The sequence below is a fragment of the Pituophis catenifer genome, unplaced genomic scaffold, assembly GCF_029215685.1.
Source record: "Pituophis catenifer annectens isolate HBS135680 unplaced genomic scaffold, rPitCat1.0.hap2 SCAF_16, whole genome shotgun sequence".
NCBI lineage: Eukaryota > Metazoa > Chordata > Lepidosauria > Squamata > Colubridae > Pituophis > Pituophis catenifer.
The window spans coordinates 14,907,534-14,925,710 of NW_027256896.1; the positions used below are offsets into that span (position 1 = coordinate 14,907,534).

At 43.5% G+C, this 18,177-nt stretch overlaps 1 protein-coding gene across 1 annotated transcript; it reads right to left on the reverse strand.

Annotated features, from left to right (window-relative positions):
* Window positions 1-3,951: 3,951 nt before the first annotated feature.
* CLEC19A (C-type lectin domain containing 19A) lies at window positions 3,952-17,271 on the reverse strand. Its single transcript, XM_070955339.1, has 5 exons — window positions 17,181-17,271; window positions 11,976-12,141; window positions 10,939-11,032; window positions 7,066-7,198; window positions 3,952-4,031 (listed from the first exon to the last, which is right to left on the reverse strand). Exons 1-5 carry the CDS (start codon window positions 17,269-17,271, stop codon window positions 3,952-3,954), a joined length of 564 nt encoding a protein of 187 aa, XP_070811440.1.
* Between the last annotated feature and the right edge of the window lie 906 nt (window positions 17,272-18,177).

An 18,177-nucleotide genomic window follows, 5' to 3' on the forward strand; every position in this document is an offset into this window, starting at 1 on the left:
ACTGTATAAACTCCAGAGTCAAAATAAGGCACATTGGGACAGGGAATTTGTAAACCAGGGGTGTCCAACCTTGACTACTTGAAGACCTGTGGATTTCAACATGACTGACTAGGGAATCCTGGGAGTTGAAGTCCACAAATCTTCAAAGTTGTCAAGGTTGGACATCGCTGGTGTAAAGTCAGCCACCCCGGAAGGCTTGAAGGATGTAAACAGTACTCACATGTTACTCCAATTTCAGGGTGATTATTACCCAGCTGAGAAAAACTCGAGTCAATCATATGAATTTTAACTGAATGACTAATCTGGTAAACCCACAAGAATTCTAGAAGGACACATTTCCTTTGCTTGCTGACAACGCACAGATGTCCCTTCAGAGAGAGAGAGAGAGACGCAGAAAATGCCTCTTACAAAACAGCTTGCCACCTGTCATTTGATAAAAATAGCTGCATTGAAAATGCTTTTATATATCAAGGCAGCTTCTTTGGCTGAGCCAAACCTGTTTAATTGCTTAGTTAGATCACAGATTAAGGGATGTGGTGGCTCAGTGGCTAAGACGCTGAGCTTGTGGTCGGCAGTTCAGCGGTTCGAATCTCTAATGCTGCGTAACGGGGTGAGCTCCCGTGACTTGTCCCAGCTTCGGCCAACCTAGCAGTTCGAAACAGGTAAAAAATGCAAGTAGAAAAGTAGGGGCCACCTTTGGTGGGAAGATAACAGTGTTCCGTGCGCCATTGGCGTTTAGTCATGCCGGCCACATGACCACAGAGGCATCTTCGGACAGCGCTGGCTCTTTGGCTTTGAAACAGAGATGAGCACCACCCCCTAGAGTCGGGAACGACTAGCACATATGTGCAAGGGGAACCTTTACCTTTATCTAGATCAGAGATTAAGGTCCTGGAGCTTGAATATTCATTTTTCCAGGAGTGGGTGGCTCTCCATTAACATTACACAGGGAAGGATCGGGCCTTTGAAATTCCTTCTGGTGGATCCTGTGATCCCTGCCTAATCTGAAGTGACAGTCTACTTTGGAAAGCTCTCTCCACGGGGGATCGGCTCTCATGCGGATCTAGCAGCCCATTGGGTGGGGGCAGGAAAGGAGGGGAGGAAGGTCAGAGAAAGGGTGAAGAAGGAAGGAAAAGTGGAAGCAGAAGATGAAGTCAAGGAGGCAGTACAGGAAGAGGAAAAACCAAGAAGAAAAACGAAAGATAGACATCCTAAATCAGTTCTCTTTTCTGGAACTGCAAGGCTCAAGAAAGGGGGGGGGGAACCCAAATTAAAGATTCCTGGTCTCCAGTTTCTGAAGCTTTCAACTTTACTGTATTATAGACAGTTCTCGGCTTACAACTAATTCATTTTCGTGATCGTTCGAAGGTTCAACGGCATGAAAAGGATGAACATTTTTCACACTTACAACCGTTGCACTATTTTCATGGTCACACGATCAAAACTGAGATGGTTGGCCACCGGTTCATAGTTATGACGGTGGCAGGGTCCTGAGTTCATGTTGCTGGTCCACCTTCTGACAAGCCAAGTCAACGGGGAAATCCGATTCACTTAACCGCCGTGTTACTACCTGAACGGCGGGGATTCATTTAACAACAGTGGCAAGGAAGGTCGTAAAATGGGGCATCCCCTCCCTCATCCACCATCTTTGTGGGAGCTTCATCACTGGAGGCTTTCAAGAAGAGACTGGACTGCCATCTGTCCGAAATGGTGTAAGAATGGCCCAAGGTCCCTTCTTCCAACTCTGTTAATCTGCTAATCTTGCTTAGCAACATACATTTGGGGCTCAACTGTGGTCGTAGGTCGAGAACCATCTGTATTTGGTTCAATTTTACTCCTGGTTTGGTTTGGTTTCATCGCAGTTGTTATCTTCTGTTTTGGCACCCTTCTATTCTCCGAGCTTGCTGTTTAAGTTCCCAGGCGTTTCATTACCAGGCTAGTTAACACTTTCAGTGGGGTTTTGGATGAAATCCAGTTTCTTCTCTGTTTATATAGTTCTTGTGTGTTTTTGTGGTCGGTTAGTCGTGTAACTCGTTGATTGTGGGGCGCGAAATTCAACCAGTGAGGAGGTGGTCGGTTCTGTTGCCGATTGGTAGTTTGAGTGGTCCATTTCAGGGGTGAAATCCAGCAGGTTCGGACAGGTTCTGGAGAACCGGTAGCGGAAATTTTGAGCAGTTTGGAGAACCGGCAAATACCACCTCTGGCTGGCCCCAGAGTGGGGAGGTAATGAGGATTTTGCACTATCCTTCCCCCAGAAGTGGGGAGGGAATGGGGATTTTGCAATATCCTTCCCCTGGAGTGGGGTGGGAATGGAGATTTTGCAGTATCCTTCCCCTGCCATGCCCACCAAGCCACGCCCAGCAAGCCACACCACACTACGCCCACCAAGTCACGCCCACAGAACTGGTTATAAAAAAATTTGGATTTCACCACTGGTCCATTTCCTTATTGGTTCATATGCTGGTTCAAAGTCAGTTTCTTTGATGATGGGTCCATTGGTAGAGTGCCAGGCTAATGAAACATCCAGGAGCTAAACAGCAAGCTCGGAGAACAGACCACTGCCAAAACCTAGGACCAGAGCTACGAATATTTTCAACAATTTCTAAAGTATTTCTGTCCTCGTGGGAATAAGAATATCAGTAACACCCGTCATGTTTAGGGAACGGGAGGCTAAAACATATAAAAGAACAATTGCTGGAATTGGGTATGTTTAGTTTAATGAAAAGAAGGACCAGGGGAGACATGATAGCAGTCTTCCAATATCTCAGGGGCTGCCACAAAGAAGAGGGATCTTCTTTGTTATTCTTGGAGAAGTTATTCTCCAAAGCACCAGAAGACAGGACAAGAAGCAATGGAAACTGACCAAGGAGAGAAGCAACCTAGAACTAAGAAGAAAGTTCCTGACAGTTAGAATAATTAATCAGTGGAACTCCTTGCCTCCAGAAGTTGTGAATGCTCCAACACTGGAAGTTTTAAGAAGAGATTGGACAACAATTTGTCTGAAATGGTATAGGGTTTGTTGCCTAAGCAGGGGGTTGGATTAGAAGAATAAGAATAAGAATAAGAATAATTTTATTTCTATACCGCCCTTCTCCCGAAGGACTCAGGGCGGTGTACAGCCTATTAAAAGCACAAGACAAACATCAGTTAAAATATCCAAGGTCCTTTCCAACTCTGTTATTCTATTCTATTCTATTCTATTCTATTCTATTCTATTCTATTCTATTCTATTCTATTCTATTCTAGTCTAGTCTAGTCTAGTCTAGTCTAGTCTAGTCTAGTCTAGTCTAGTCTAGTCTAGTCTAGTCTAGTCTAGTCTAGTCTAGTCTAAATTGGCCCATACCAACTTTGGAAGGATATTTTCGAAACACAAACTTTTAATGCCATTCCTGCATCAGTCTAAACTTGTGAACATTTTTTTAAAAAAAGGAAAAACACATTATTTTTTCCAATCAGAGGAGTTACATGTTCTTCCCACCCACTCCCATTTTGATCCAGAAGACAGAAATATTTTGGCTCCTGCTATCTTTCACCAATAATCTAGTCACGCATCTCTGCCTCCTATAACCCCCTTTATTAAAAGGCATGAGCTCACCAAAGCTTTTTTTAATAAGACCCTAAGCTCACCCAAAGACAAAAACTCACAAAAGCTGGTGCATTTTAATAAACTTGGGCTAAGTCAGAAAAGGGTGCTGCTGTCGGATTCTTCCTGATTCGGGGCTGCCGTAAACCAACCCAAGTCAGTCTTCCTGCTTTGATATATTTTTAGCACCGATCCAAGAAAGATTTCTCGGGAGGGAAGACATGAGTCAGTGCAGCATTTGGTTAAAGGATACCTAGGAGAAGGACCAAACAACACAACACAACACAACACCAAAAACAAACACTCATTTCGCTCCAGCTGATCGTTCTGAAGTCAGAGGTTTCATTTCTCCAGGGCAGGGAAACTGGTTAGTCGGCTGCCAAAGATGGGATCTTACACACAAATGGAAATTCTCGATTGCAGCTATTGTCGTTCCAAGATCGTAAAGCTGTAAAAAGACCCCCCCCCCAAAAAAAGGAGGAGAAGAGGGGAGAATCAGATAGGCTTCTACAAACATAAGGCTCCAACAATTTACTAGTGTTTTGCGGTATTGATGAATAGATCCGTCCACTAATGAATCATCCATCAATCATGGGAGACCACGGTGAAGGATGGGTTCCATTTATTGATCTCTAAGGCAAAAGTAAAGGTTCCCCTCGCATTTCAAAGGCTTCGCCCGCTCCTTCCCTGTGTAATGTTAATAGAGAGCCACCCACCCCTGGAAAAATGAATATTCAAGCTCCAGGACCTTAATCTGTGATCTAGATAAAGGTAAAGGTTCCCTTCGCACATATCTGCTAGTCGTTCCCGACTCTAGGGGGCAGTGCTCATCTTCGTTTCAAAGCTGAAGAGCCACCGCTGTCTGAAGACGTCTCCGTGGTCATGTGTCCGGCTTGACTCAACGCCAAAGGCGCACGGAACGCTGTTACCTTCCCACCAAAGGTGGTCCCGATTTTTCTACTTGCATTTTTTACGTGCTTTCGAACTGCTAGGTTGGCCGAAGCTGGGACAAGTCACGGGAGCTCACCCCGTTACGCGGCGCTAGGGATTCGAACCGCTGAACTGCCGACCTTTCAATCGACAAGCTCAACAACTTAGCCACTGAGCCACCGCATCTCATTGATCTCTGCAGATCTGCAAAAATACATTTTGGTTTCTCCTTTTTTAAGGGTTTCTTCTCTGATCAGGTGTTTTCTCTTTCTGTGATTTCCTTTTTGTATTGAGTTAACCTATTATATTTTTTAAAGAGGAATGAACGAAGGTGAAGTAAAAAGGTAAAAAGCTTAGCTTAAACCGCCATCAGCCCGCAGCAGCAGCCTATTTACACACTGTAGTTGTGTCAAGGCAGAAATCTCTGACTCTCATGCCAGAGAGAGCTGTTTTGTAAACAAGGGACAGATGGTGGACCTTTTCAAGGCTAGGAGAAAAAGAATCATGTGTCTGTTGACTCAGACAGGTGGGAGGTGGAGAATACATACAACCCAGGATTCAAAATCCAGGTTTTGGGATTAACATAACTAAGGCTAAAGGAGTCCCTGTGGATTTGACCCTGCAAGAGTCGAGAGTTGGTGGTGACTATAGGGAGCAACGCTCATCTCCGTTTCAAGGTCTTTGAGCCAGTGCTGTCCAAAGACATTTCTGTGGTCCTGTGGCCAGCATGACGTCACAGAGCGCCTCTCTCTTCCCACCGAAATGGTCCCTCTTTTTCTACTCACATTTGCACACTTTTGAAATGCTAGGTTGGCAGGAACTGAGCCGAGAAAGGGAGCTCACCCTGTCGTGTGGTGCTCGGGTCTCGAACCTGGACTGCCAGCTTTTCAGCTGACAAATCCAGCATCTTAACCACTGAGCCACTGCACCACCCTAACATACCATATTCTTCTGACTATAAGACACACCTAAATTTAGAAGAGGAAAACAACAAAAAAAAGTTTTTGGCCTCCCTTTTTTCAGGCCTTTTTTCGGCCCTTTTCCAGTCTTTTTTTTTTTTTTTTTTGGCCTGTTTCTGGGGTTTTTTTCAGCCCATTTTTGAGGCTTTTTTTGGCCCATTTTCAAGGCTTTTTTGGCCCATTTTCAAGGCTTTTTTTGGCCCATTTTCGAGGCTTTTTTCAGCCCATTTTCAAGGCTTTTTTTGGCCCATTTTCGAAGCATTTGGGGGCCGTTTTCGAGGCTCTTATGGCCCATTTTGGGGGCTTTTTTCGGCCCATTTTCGGGGCTTTTTTTGGCCCATTTTTTCCAGAAAAAAAACAGGCCAAAAGCCTCAAAAACGGGCTGAAAAAAAGCCCTGAAAATGGGCCAAAAGAAGCCCCCAAAATGGGCCAAAAAAGGCCCTGAAAACAGGCCGTGCAGAGGCCAAAAAACAGCTGGCGGGTGGGTGTTTAAAGATGTTTGGATATTATTCAAAATGGAGAAATTCTTGCATGTGCGGGTTTCTACTTCTCACTGTGATAAATGTGCTTCTCTAACTTTCTCAAGCCCGCTTAACAGAATAACAGAGTTGGAAGGGACCTTGGAGGTCTTCTAGTCCACCCCTCCTGCTCAAGCAGGAGACCCTGTTCCATTTCAGACAAATGGTTGTCCAATCACTTGCTAAAAACCTCCAGTGATGGGAACACTCACAACTTGGGGAACATGAATGGAGAAAGGGTATTGTTGCCTACATATCTGATGTGGCTGATGTTGGCAAGGATGAGTGACCCTTGAGGGTGGGTGGAGTGGAGAGGAAGCATGTTGCCTAACCTTTTCCTAACTGGACACCTTCCAGATGTGGGAGCTTCTGCTCCCAGAATTGTCCACAGCATCCATTTTGGCTAGAGAACTGAAGTCCATCCAGCTTAAATTTGCCCGGGTTGAAGAATATGGAAATAGAGAGGGGTGGGCTTCAAAAATTTTAGCAAGGGGTTCTCTGCCTGGTTGCTGGGTGGGCGTGGCCATGGTGGGCATGCCTTAGTCAGCCTCCTGCACCATGGCGGGGGGGCGTTTTGCCCTCCCCGGGTTCTGGAGGCTTTTCTTGAGCATCCAGGAGGGCGAAAACAGCCTCCCCAGGCTCCAGAGGTCCTCTGGAGGCCGGAAATGGGCTCGTTTCTGGCGTTCCCAAACTTCCGGTAGGCAGGCTTTTCACCCTCCCCGAGCCTCTGTGCACGCCCTGCACTTACCTGCATCCAAAATGGGCCACGTGGGGACTCCTGGGAGGGGAGGGAGAGGGTGCACAGAGACAGCCAGGAGTGGGATCTGCACAGAATCTTAGCTAATGGTTCTCCCGAAACCCCTGTGAACCCCCAGCAGCCCACCCCTGGAAGTAGACCACTCCCACTTCCTTTCTTCTCTGTCCTCTTTCTAAAGCTTGAAGACCACAGCTCTGGACTGTCCCTGTTCCTGCACACAAGAGGAATCCTAGCTTCTTCCTGCCCAGATGTTGCTGATGGCACAGGGGTTTGGGTTGGGGAAGAGGGCATCTTAGAGAGTCAGATCATGCCACTTACCACTGCTGTATCTGTACCAAATCTGGACACAGTCTTCCTCCTCCGGTATAGTGTGGATCCCATCGTCTGGTTGATTCCCATCCCAGTAGTTGTAGTCATAGGGAGATCCATCTGTCCATTCGAAGTTGCTCTCCTGCCGAAGAAACCATTGGATCTTTAATCTTTAAGACACAAGGACAGTTTTTTTCCCCGCATGGCATCCCTCTGCTAAACAACTAATTCCCACAACACTGTCAAACTATTTACTAAGGCTGTATTACTATTATTCTTCTCATCCTATCTCCTTTTCTACTTATGATTATAACCTTGTTGCTGGTATCTTTATGATTTATATTGTTTTATTTAGTTTCCTAATTAGGGCATCGGTGGGAATCCTGACAGCATGATTTTGATTGCTTATTTAGTATCCCATGACTATCATAATCATTCAGTGTTGTATCTTATGATCCATGATGAAAGTATTTTTATGATGACTATGATCATGATTGATCACTTATAGCTTTTATGTACACTGAGAGCTTATGCACCAAAGACAAATTCCTTGTGTGTCCAATCACATTTGGCTAATAAAAATTCTATTCTATTCTATTCTATTCTATTCTATTCTATTCTATTCTATTCTACCCTACCCTACCCTACCCTACCCTACCCTACCCTTCCCTTCCCTTCCCTTCCCTTCCCTTCCCTTCCCTTCCCTTCTCTTCTCTTCTCTTCTCTCTTCTCTTCTACCCTACCCTACACTATCCTATCCTACCCTACCCTACACTACCCTACCCTACATTCCATTCCATTCCATTCCATTCCATTCCATTCCATTCCATTCCATTCCATTCTACTCTACTCTACTCTACTCTACTCTACTCTACTCTACTCTACCCTATCCTACCCTACCCTACCCTACCGTACATTCCATTCCATTCCATTCCATTCCATTCCATTCCACTCCACTCCACTCCACTCCACTCCACCCTACCCTACCCTACCCTACCCTACCCTCTATTCTATTCTATTCTATTCTATTCTATTCTATTCTATTCTATTCTATTCTATTCTATTCTATTCTATTCTATTCTTGGGGCAGAGAGGGGCAACTGATGGCCCGAGGACTCTATGCAATTCCTCCAAAGGGGAAAAGTGAGGACATTGTATTCCTGACATTTTAGGCAGTATTTCTCAATCTTGCTAACTTTAAATGGCTAGCTGGGGAATTCTGGGAACTGAAGTCCACACCTCTTCTAGCTCCCAAAGGTTGAGAAACACTGATTTAGAAGGAGAAACACAAAAACAACTGCAAATTCCCCCCACCCCACAAGCTGTGAAACAACGTTCTCTGAATGAGAGACAACAGCCAAAATAAATTGGTTTCAATAAAGGAGAATATCTGCAGCTCAGGGTGGAAATGAGAGGTCTTTGGTTGTCTCTGAGCTTGGCTGCTTTCTTGCAGAGGTTTCATGACTCAACTAGATAAAAACATCAGTGCTAGTTTAGGTAATGAAATACCTGCAAGAAAAACCAACCAAGCTCGGGCCCCCTTATAAATCGGTTTTAATAAAAAAGGTTTTAGGATGAGGTCCCAGTCTATGATGGGAGACAGTGCTTGGATTTAAAACCAGAGATAATTTTGTTGGGGATATTACCTGAAACTTATAGAAAACACATATTTAATTATTCACGTATTAACTGCGGCTAGAATGATATTCGCACAAAATTGGAAAAATGAAGAGATCCCTATGGATGAGAATGTGATTAGGAAAATATTAGAATGTGCAGAAATGAACAGATTAACGCTGGCAATTAAGAAGAAAGAACAAACTGAATATTATATGATAGGGGAATTGTTGTATCAATGGTTAGAGAATAAAAACGGAAGTTGGAAATAAAAGAAGAAGATTAAAGAAGAGTTGAAAGTACGTTAAGGTAGAGATGTAAACAATATGATAACTGTTAGGATGATGATGATGATGATGATGATGATGATGATGATGATGATGATATTCTTGTTAGAAGATACGTAAAGAGGAAAAAATGAATAAGTTTCCTATGTCCAATTGTTCAATATACTAAGATTAGAGAATTAATATCAATGTAGTCAGTGGTGAAATCCATTTTTTTTTACTACCGGTTCTGTGGGCGTGGCTTGGTGGGCGTGGTGTGGCTTTGTAGGTGTGGCTTGGTGGACATGGCAGGGGAAGGATACTGCAAAATCTCCATTCCCTCCCCACTCCTGGGGGACGGATATTGCAAAACTTCCATTCCCACCCCACTCTGGGGCAAGCCAGAGGTGGTATTTGCCGATTCTCCAAACTACTCAAAATGTCCTCTACCAGTTCTCCAGAACCTGTCAGAACCTGCTGGATTTCACCCCTGAATGTAGTGAATGATGTTGCAAATTTTGATGCTTAATTCACAGAGATATTTGTACCTAGACGGCACACTGTTTAAGAGAAGATGGAATGTTTATATTTTAAAAAAATTAAAAAAATTTTTTTAAAAAAGCAAAAAACAAAATGGCGACTCCTCTGAAAACAGCCATTGCTACCCTGTTTCCCCCCCAAAAATAAGACATCCCCTGATAATAAGCCCAATCGGGATTTTGAGCGCATGGCAATAAGGCCAAGCTCTTATTTCCCAAAAAAAATATATAAGACAGGGTCTTATTTTCGGGGAAACACAGTAGCACCACAGACAGAGACAGGAAGGTCTGTTTTGTTGATAGTAATATCCAGCTTGCAACTGATTCAGCGTAGGAGGAAATTACAGACATACAAATTAGATTCCAGTCCTTGCTGTGATATGTCTGGACTCTCTGTATTTAATCACAGTCTTCAGACATTAATGCAAGCGGAGGTTGAAAACCCTCAAGCTATTATACTCACCATAACACTGTTCCTCAACCTCGGCAGCTAAAAGATATGTGAACTTCAACTCCCAGAATTCCCCCACGCTGGTTGGGGAATTCTGGGAGTTGAAGTCCACACATTTCCACATAAGTTGAGAAACACTGCACTAACATTGGCTGGGAAAGGCATTAGTATATAACGGGGCCATTGTATATAAACAGAGCAGAGGTCGGTTTCAGCAGATTCTGACCAGTTCTGGAGAACCGGTAGCGGAAATTTTGAGTAGTTTGGAGAACTGGTAGTAAAAATTCTGACTGGCCCCGCCCCCATTTATTCTCTGCCTCCTGAGTCCCAGCTGATTGGGAAGAAATGGGGATTTTGTAGTAACCTTCCCCTGGATTGGGGAGGGAATTTATTGGTTCAATTTATTTATTGGTTCGATTTATATGCCGCCCTTCTCCGGAGACTCAGGGCGGCTTACAATGCGTTAAGCAATAGCCTTCATACTTTTGTATATACCTGCTTAGTAGGGCTTTCGGGGGGCCCCTAAGCGGTGTTCTTTTTTATACAAAGTCAGCTTATTGCCCCCACAAACCGGGTCCTCATTTTACCTACCTCGAAAGGATGGAAGGCTGAGTCAACCTTGAGCCTGGTGAGATTCGAACTTGCAGTCATTGCAGGCAGCTGGTGCTATTTAACAGCACTTTAGTCTGCTGCGCCACCAAGGCTCATGGAGGTTTTGCAGTATCCTTCCCCTGGAATGGGGTGGGAATGGAGATTTTACAGTATCTTTCCCACACCACGCCCACCAAGCCACGCCACCGAGCCATGCCACGCCCACCAAGCCACACCCACAGAACTGGTAGTAAAAAATTTTGAAACCCACCACTGAAATAAACTATATAAACAGAGAGTAAACCCCGCTCCCTTCTAGCACTGATGACGTCACCTAGTGTGGTCATGAAACGTCTTCAAGAAAACCACCAAGCTCAGAGAGCACCAAAGACCCCACAAAAAAATGGAGATTTCTTACCTGCCTAAGGTCATTCAATCCCATCCAGACATCTGTGGGTATCCCAGGCACCCTGCTGTTTACAAGGTCGTAGACAAACACATTCTCTTCCCAGCTGCCAGACAGACACGTTACAGGAAAGTATATTATAGTTGATAAATTAGATGAAAAGGTAGCATTAACTGCAAATTCACCAATAAGTCAAAAGCATTATTATTTAACTGGTTCAGTCTTCTAGTCCTTAAGGATCAAAAGGATACCAAAAGATGTTGGTCCATATACCATGTTTTTCTCAAAATAAGACAAGGTCTTATATTAATTTTTGCTCCAAAAGATGCATTATGGCTTATTTTCCGGTTAGGTCTTATTTTGGGAGAAATACAGTACTAAATGCCTCTGTCTGTTGACTATCTTAACTGGGGCTTATTTTGGGGGGTAGGGTTTATATTACGAGCACCCTGAAAAATCATGCTAGGGCTTATTTTCCGGTTGGGCCTTATTTTCTGGGAAACAGGGTATAGACATCCAAAAGTCAATTTAATGAAGATACTGTCGCTCTGTAAGGCCTAGCTACAAATATAATAATGACAGTCCTTGACATACAACTACTGTATTTTTCAGACTATAAGACGCACTCTAAGACCTCCTGACAAGCCAAATCAGTGGGGAAACCAGATTCACTTAACAACCAGGTTACTCACAGAAAAGATTCTTCCTTCCCTTTAATTGCTAATGTTAATCTACTCATTTCTGCACATTCTAATATTTTCTTAATGACCTCTCCCTTTGTAGGAATTTTTTCGGCTTTCCAATTTTGTGCAAATACCATTCTTGCTGCCGTTATTACATGTATAATCAAATATATATTTTCTTTACTAAATTTCTCCGGTAAGATAACCCAACAGGAACAGCTCCGGTTTAAGATCAATATGTTGCTGGAGTACCGTTGTAATTTCAAGCAGTCACTAAACAAACTGTTTTAAGTCAAGGACTACCTGTAACCAGCCATACAAATGGAGAGCAGGAAACCCAGATACCATCGAGTAGATGGTTCTTACCTGTGAATAGATGCTAATTTGGCTGATTTTAATCCGATAGAAAACTCTGCGCAGTACAAATCAGCCTCCGCCCAGGTTTTATTAATGGGAAAATATCGGTAACAGTAGCCTTCATATTCGGTCCAGAAGAGAGGGCAGGAATAAGACAGGATGGACTCTGGCAACGCTTGGGAGAAAAGATGGGAGAGTTTTTCAAGGCATATCTACATATAATTCTTTCTCCTGCCTGAGATTTATAGACTAGACCAGACTAGACTAGACTAGACTAGACTAGACTAGACTAGACTAGACTAGACTAGACTAGACTAGACTTGACTTGAATTGACTTGACTAGAGTAGAGTAGAGTAGAGTAGAGTAGAGTAGAGTAGAATAGAATAGAATAGAATAGAATAGAATAGAATAGAATAGAATAGAATAGAATAGAATAGAATAGAATAGAATAGAATTCTTTATTGGCCAAGTGTGATTGGACACACAAAGTATTTGTCTTTGGTGCATATGCTCTCAGTGTACATAAAAAGAAAAGATACATTTGTCAGGAATCATAAGGTACAACACTTAATGATAATCATAGGGTACCAATAAGCAATCAAATCATATTAGGGAAAACAGTCAATATAAATCGTAAGGATACCAGCAACAAAGTTACAGTCATTGCAGCGGGAGGAAATGGGTGATAGGAACGATGAGAAGATTAATAGTCATAGTAATGCAGACTTAGTGAATAGTTTGACAGTGCTGAAGGAATTATTTGTTTAGCAGAGTGATGGCGTTTTGGGAAAAAAACGGTAGTGGAAATTTTGAGTAGTTTGGAGAACCGGCAAATGTTATCTCTGGCTGGCCCGAGAGTGGGGAGGGAATGGAGATTTTGCAGTATCCTTCCCTTGCCACGCCCACCAAGCCACGCCCATGGAACCAGTAAGGAAAAATTTTTGAATTTCACCCCGTAGTATATGTATGCTGTATGTTGTATATATGTATATATACAAACACACACAAAACACACGGATTTTAGACTTTTCTTACATAGCAGATGGCCAAAACAATTCTTCTATGCCCTAATGAGTTATCATTTAGAATGGCTTTAATGAATTTATCATAATGGACTGTTGAGATCTGTTGTTACAAGAGACCAAAACGGGGCGGGGGGTGGGGGGGAGAGAGATATTTTGAACAATTTGATCAGAATCTTATAAAATTGCTTTACAGTAATTTTCCAAACCTCCCCACTCTTCCTCGCTCTCTTTTATAGTTCATAATAATGCGATAATTAGCAGTAGTTTACACCTGTTATTTTCCCTGCGAGCTTTATGTACATATATGGTGGTGCAGTGGTTAAAGTGCAGTATTGCAGGCAAACTCTGCCCACTGCCAAGAGTTCGATCCTGCCCAGCTCATGGTTGACACAGCCTTCTGTCCTTCTGAGGTGGGTAAAATGGAGGGCCCAGAATGTTGGGGGGGCCATAGGCTGACTCTGTAAACTGCTTAGAGAGGGCTGTAAACCACTGTGAAGTGGTATATAAGTCTAAGTGCTATTGCTATGAATGTATAGGTAGTTGCAAGTGCTAAATCCGCTTGCTATCACAGCGTGGAGATTACAGGGGTCAAGAGGCCGTTCTCTCTCTCAAACCACAAGCCCGTGTTGTCAGATAGGACAAGGGCCAGCTGTTGAGTCTACACATCCGAATACGAGCAATTACAGAGAGGACAAGCTTGAAGGAGATGCAGGAGGATGCCAAAGTTAAAAATTCCCCATTCTGCAGATAAGGTAAAGCTGCCTCTTGCAAGATAAGCACACCAAGAGTTTTCAAGCTCAATTCATTTGTTTCATGAGGGACATAAAGGTAAAGGTTCCCCTCGCACATATGTGCTAGTCGTTCCCAACTCTAGGGGGCAGTGCTCATCTCCGTTTCAAAGCCGAAGAGCCAGCGCTGTCCAAAGACATCTCTGTGGTCATGTGGCCGGCATGACTCAATGCCAAAGGTGCACGGAACGCTGTTCCCTTCCCACCAAAGGTGGTCCCTATTTTTCTACTGGCATTTTTGACGTGCTTTCGAATTGCTAGGTTGGCAGAAGCTGGGACAAGTCACGGGAGCTCACCCTGTTACACGGCACTAGGGATTCGAACCGCTGAACTGCCGACCTTTCGATCGACAAGCTCAGCATCTTAGCCACTGAGTGTCCCTTTGAGAGACACAGTTTAGTGGTTAAAACCAACTTGGAAAGCAGAGCTTCCAAGTTCTCCAGCCTCTTCCAAGGCTGGGGAAAACCATCTTTTTGCTGAGTGGCACTAAGAATCCTACATGGGCTGAGAGGATTCGGCACTGAGTTCAAATCCTAATCAGAGGTTTCTAAGCTGTCCTATCTCGTCCACCCCTCGGCATTCCTCTCCCGGAAACGCTCCTCAGTCTCCAGGCTGGAATGCAAAGGAGAGTCACCTGAACGGGTTTGGCAGTCTGATTTTCAAGCCCCAGTTACCCCAGTAGGTAAGGCTAATTCGATTAACTCCGGTGTGCAAAAAGGTGACCCCAGGAATTTGAGGGCTGGATGTGCCAGAAGTGAAGAGGCAAGCGGGCCGGCCTCTTAATTAGCACCTGTCCGGTTAAATTGTCAACGGTCTTTAGAAAAGAAACCATCAAGCTTTGAACTCAGGAGAGGATGATAATGAAAAAGGACGTATCTGCCCTTGGACCAATTTGCTGGTGGACCCTGAAAAAGTTGGGGGGAAAGAGAAGGGGAGGGAAGGGGAGGGAATGGGAGGGGAGAGAGGAGGGGAGGGGAGAGGAGAGGAGAGGAGAGGAGAGAGGAGAGGAGAGGAGAGGAGGAGAAGAAGAGAAGAGAAGAGAAGAGAAGAGAAGAGAAGAGAAGAGAAGAGAAGAGAAGAGAAGAGAAGAGAAGAGAGAAGAGAAGAGAAGAAAAAAATGGAAGAGAAGGAGAGGAGAGGAGGGAAAAAGGGAAGGATAGGGAAGGGAAGGGAAGGGAAGGGAAGAGAAGAGAAGAGAAGAGAAGAGAAGAGAAGAGAAGAGAAGAGAAGAGAAGAGAAGAGAAGAGAAGAGAAGAGAAGAGAAAAAGGGAAGGATAGGGAAGGGAAGGGACGAGAAGAAAAGAGAAGAGAAGAGAAGAGAAGAGAAGAGAAGAGAAGAGAAGAGAAGAGAAGAGAAGAGAAGAGGAGAAGAGATAGAGGCAGAGGCAGAGGCAGAGGCAGAGGCAGAGGCAGAGGCAGAGGCAGAGGCAGAGGCAGAGGCAGAGGCAGAGAGAAGGGACAAAGAGAAGGGAAAGGACAAAGGAAAGGAAAAGAAAAAAACCATAAAGGATGTATACTTAAAATGGAGATATCAGCAGTAGTGGCACCTTCCACAGAGATGCATTGGGAAATTATTCAGACATCCAGACACAATTTGTAAGTCAAGCCCACAAATTGCTCCACCTGGGTGCAATAGCAGAGATCCTGTAAATGCATAGCACACCGTTAAAATAGGAAGCGTTAGGGAAAGGGTGCATTTTTCCAGCCCGCCTTAGGAAAAAAAATAATTAATTAAAAAAAATAGTTCTGCTGTCTGCCAATAACAAGTGCATCAATTAAGATATTGACTAGCTGGCATGCCCTAAAATCTCATCTCTTCTTCATGGCTTTTCTGCTTCAGTCTTTTCCTTCTGTTCGGCATCCAGACTCACCCTCTGTCTGCTAATCCTTAGCCCAACATCTTGAGTGGCTGAATGCACACATCACAATAACTCGTTGTTCATTAAATCAACTCCAGTTCGCTGGGTTCACACAATTTGCTGCACCGAAATTCCATTATGTCTTGCTGGACGGGAGCAGGTTCAGTTAAGGTGCTCCTCCTGCGTGGTGCTCAACTACACACATACACACACATTCCTCCATCCAGAGATATCAGCTGGGTTAAAAAGTGCAAGGCAACAGATGTCTACAAATAGTTTTCCAGCAACAGGCTTGTCTTTTTCCAGTGCAGAACTTTCAAACCACTACATCATAGCAATGTAGCAAACTAGGGGAGACATGATAGCAGTGTTTTAATATCTCAGGGGCTGCCCCAAAGAAGAGGAAGTCAAGCTATTCTCCAAAGTCCCTGAGTGTAGGACAAGAAGCAACGGGTGGAAACTAATCAAGGAGAGAAGCAACTTAGAACTAAGGAGAAATTTCCTGACAGTTAGAACAATGAATCAGTGGAACAACTTGCCTCCAGAACTTGTGAATGCTCCAACACTGGAAATGGACCCCAAGCCTCCAAACACATCCACAAACTTTCGAAATAAGTCCCAGAATTATTATTTAGACTTCAAAGCAATCTTCCTCAAGCAAAGCCATTAAAAAAAAAAAACCGACCACAAAATGCTTAATAAACAAAAGGCGAATACAAGCAACTACACAAGAAAAAAAGAAAGAAAGAAAAATAATCACATGGAAAAAAGTCTTCAGAAAATACATTTAACCAGCCTGGTGGCTCAGCAGACTGATAGTATTGTGATTAACACCAGCTGTCTGCAATTACTCTAAGTTCGAATCTCACCAGGCTCAAGGTTGACTCAGCCTTCCATCCTTTCTAAGGTAGGTAAATTGAGGACCCAGTTTGTGGGGGCAATAAGCTAACTTTGTATAAATATATACAAAAGTATGAAGGCTATTGCTTAACGCATTGTAAGCATGAAGGCTATTGCTTAATGCATTGTAAGCCGCCCTGAGTCTCCGGAGAAGGGTGGCATATAAATCAAATTAAAAAAAACAAAACCAGGTTGGTTAAATAGCTGTCCGCTGCATTCACCTAAACTTAATTGGTTTTACCACTGGTTAAGTTTTTTTACAACGTATTGTTGTACATACCTCTCTGTTTGGTTAATTCAATTTACTTTGCAACCCTAGAAAATAATTTAACCCAGGAGAACTACCACAATCGGACTGATCGATCCGTGCACTTTTTAACCTTAAGGAGAGGTGCAAGATTTCAAAAATATTCAACATTTCTATGAAAACAGACATTTTTCAAGACAGAGGAAATCACTGTTAACCTGTAAGTCAAAACTGGAAGCCAAAGGCAAAGAAAAACCACCTTTAAGCAATGGAGTTGGATGCTTTGATCCGTTTTGCAGCCAATGTTGAAATAGGCACCTTACATTAACTTCTCCCTCAAAGCATTTAGGGTTACCTTGGTTCAAATTGGTTGAATCAAAATATGTCAACTCACCTTGGCTTATTTTAATATTGGTGTGCGGGAATGTATGGGCTGCAAGGAAGACGGCGGACAGAGCTGCCCAGAAATTCCACCCGTAGACCATCGCTGACCTGAAGGACATTTTTCTTTCTCTCTCTCACTCACTCTCCGGAGCCTCAGAAGACTAACTGACCAACGAACCCTTTCCTTCACCTCCCTGGGAATTTCCAAATGCCACTGAAACGCCTGGAGCAGCTGCAGAGAGGTTTTGCAGTCCAGCTGTCCCGTCTGCAGGAGCAAAATTACTTAACAAGATACACCAGCCAACATCTTCACTCCATAAAATTACTCACCGTTTCCCCTCCTCCTCTCTCTCTCTCTCTATCTATCTCTCTCTCACACACACACACACACAAACTCACTCACACAAACCCCTAATGATACACACGCAGACTGTTCCAAATATGTTGGAGCTAAGCTAAAGAACTCACCCAAAGCTATAATATGATTTTTTTTTAATTTGATTTATATGCCGCCCTTCTCCGGAGACTCAGGGCGGCTTACAATGCGCTAAGCAATAGCCTTCATCCTTTTTTTGTATATTTATACAAAGTCAGCTTATTGCCCCCACAACTGGGTCCTCAATTTACCTACCTTAGAAAGGATGGAAGGCTGAATCAACCTTGAGCCTGGGGAGATTCAAACCTGCAGTAATTGCAGGCAGCTGGTCTTAATAACAGGGTGCTTTAGACCACTGTACTACCAAGGCTCTATTTTGCTTATACAGTCATAGTTACCTACATGCATTCATAGTTACGTACATACTTACACACACACATACATACATTTTTAACAAGATAGAGCAATATAAATAATAGGGAAAAAATAAAGTGAAGAATATTGGAAGAAAATAAATTGAAAAAGAGATGAGAGAGGGAAAGAAAGAAAGAAAGAAGGGAAAGAAAAAGAAAGAAAGAAAGAAAGAAGAAAGAGAAAAAGAGAAAGAAAGAGAAAGAAAATATATAAAGAA

What these genes read in the sequence shown, in the direction of transcription:
- CLEC19A (XM_070955339.1), bottom strand. Translation starts at nt 17,271, where the DNA reads ATGGTCTACGGGTGGAATTTCTGGGCAGCTCTGTCCGCCGTCTTCCTT. An exon ending in CAATATTAAAATAAGCCAAG is followed by an intron (nt 12,142 to 17,180) that starts GTGAGTTGACAT and finishes TTTTCTCCCAAG; the next exon opens with CGTTGCCAGAGTCCATCCTG. An exon ending in GATTGAATGACCTTAGGCAG is followed by an intron (nt 7,199 to 10,938) that starts GTAAGAAATCTC and finishes TTTCTTCGGCAG; the next exon opens with GAGAGCAACTTCGAATGGAC.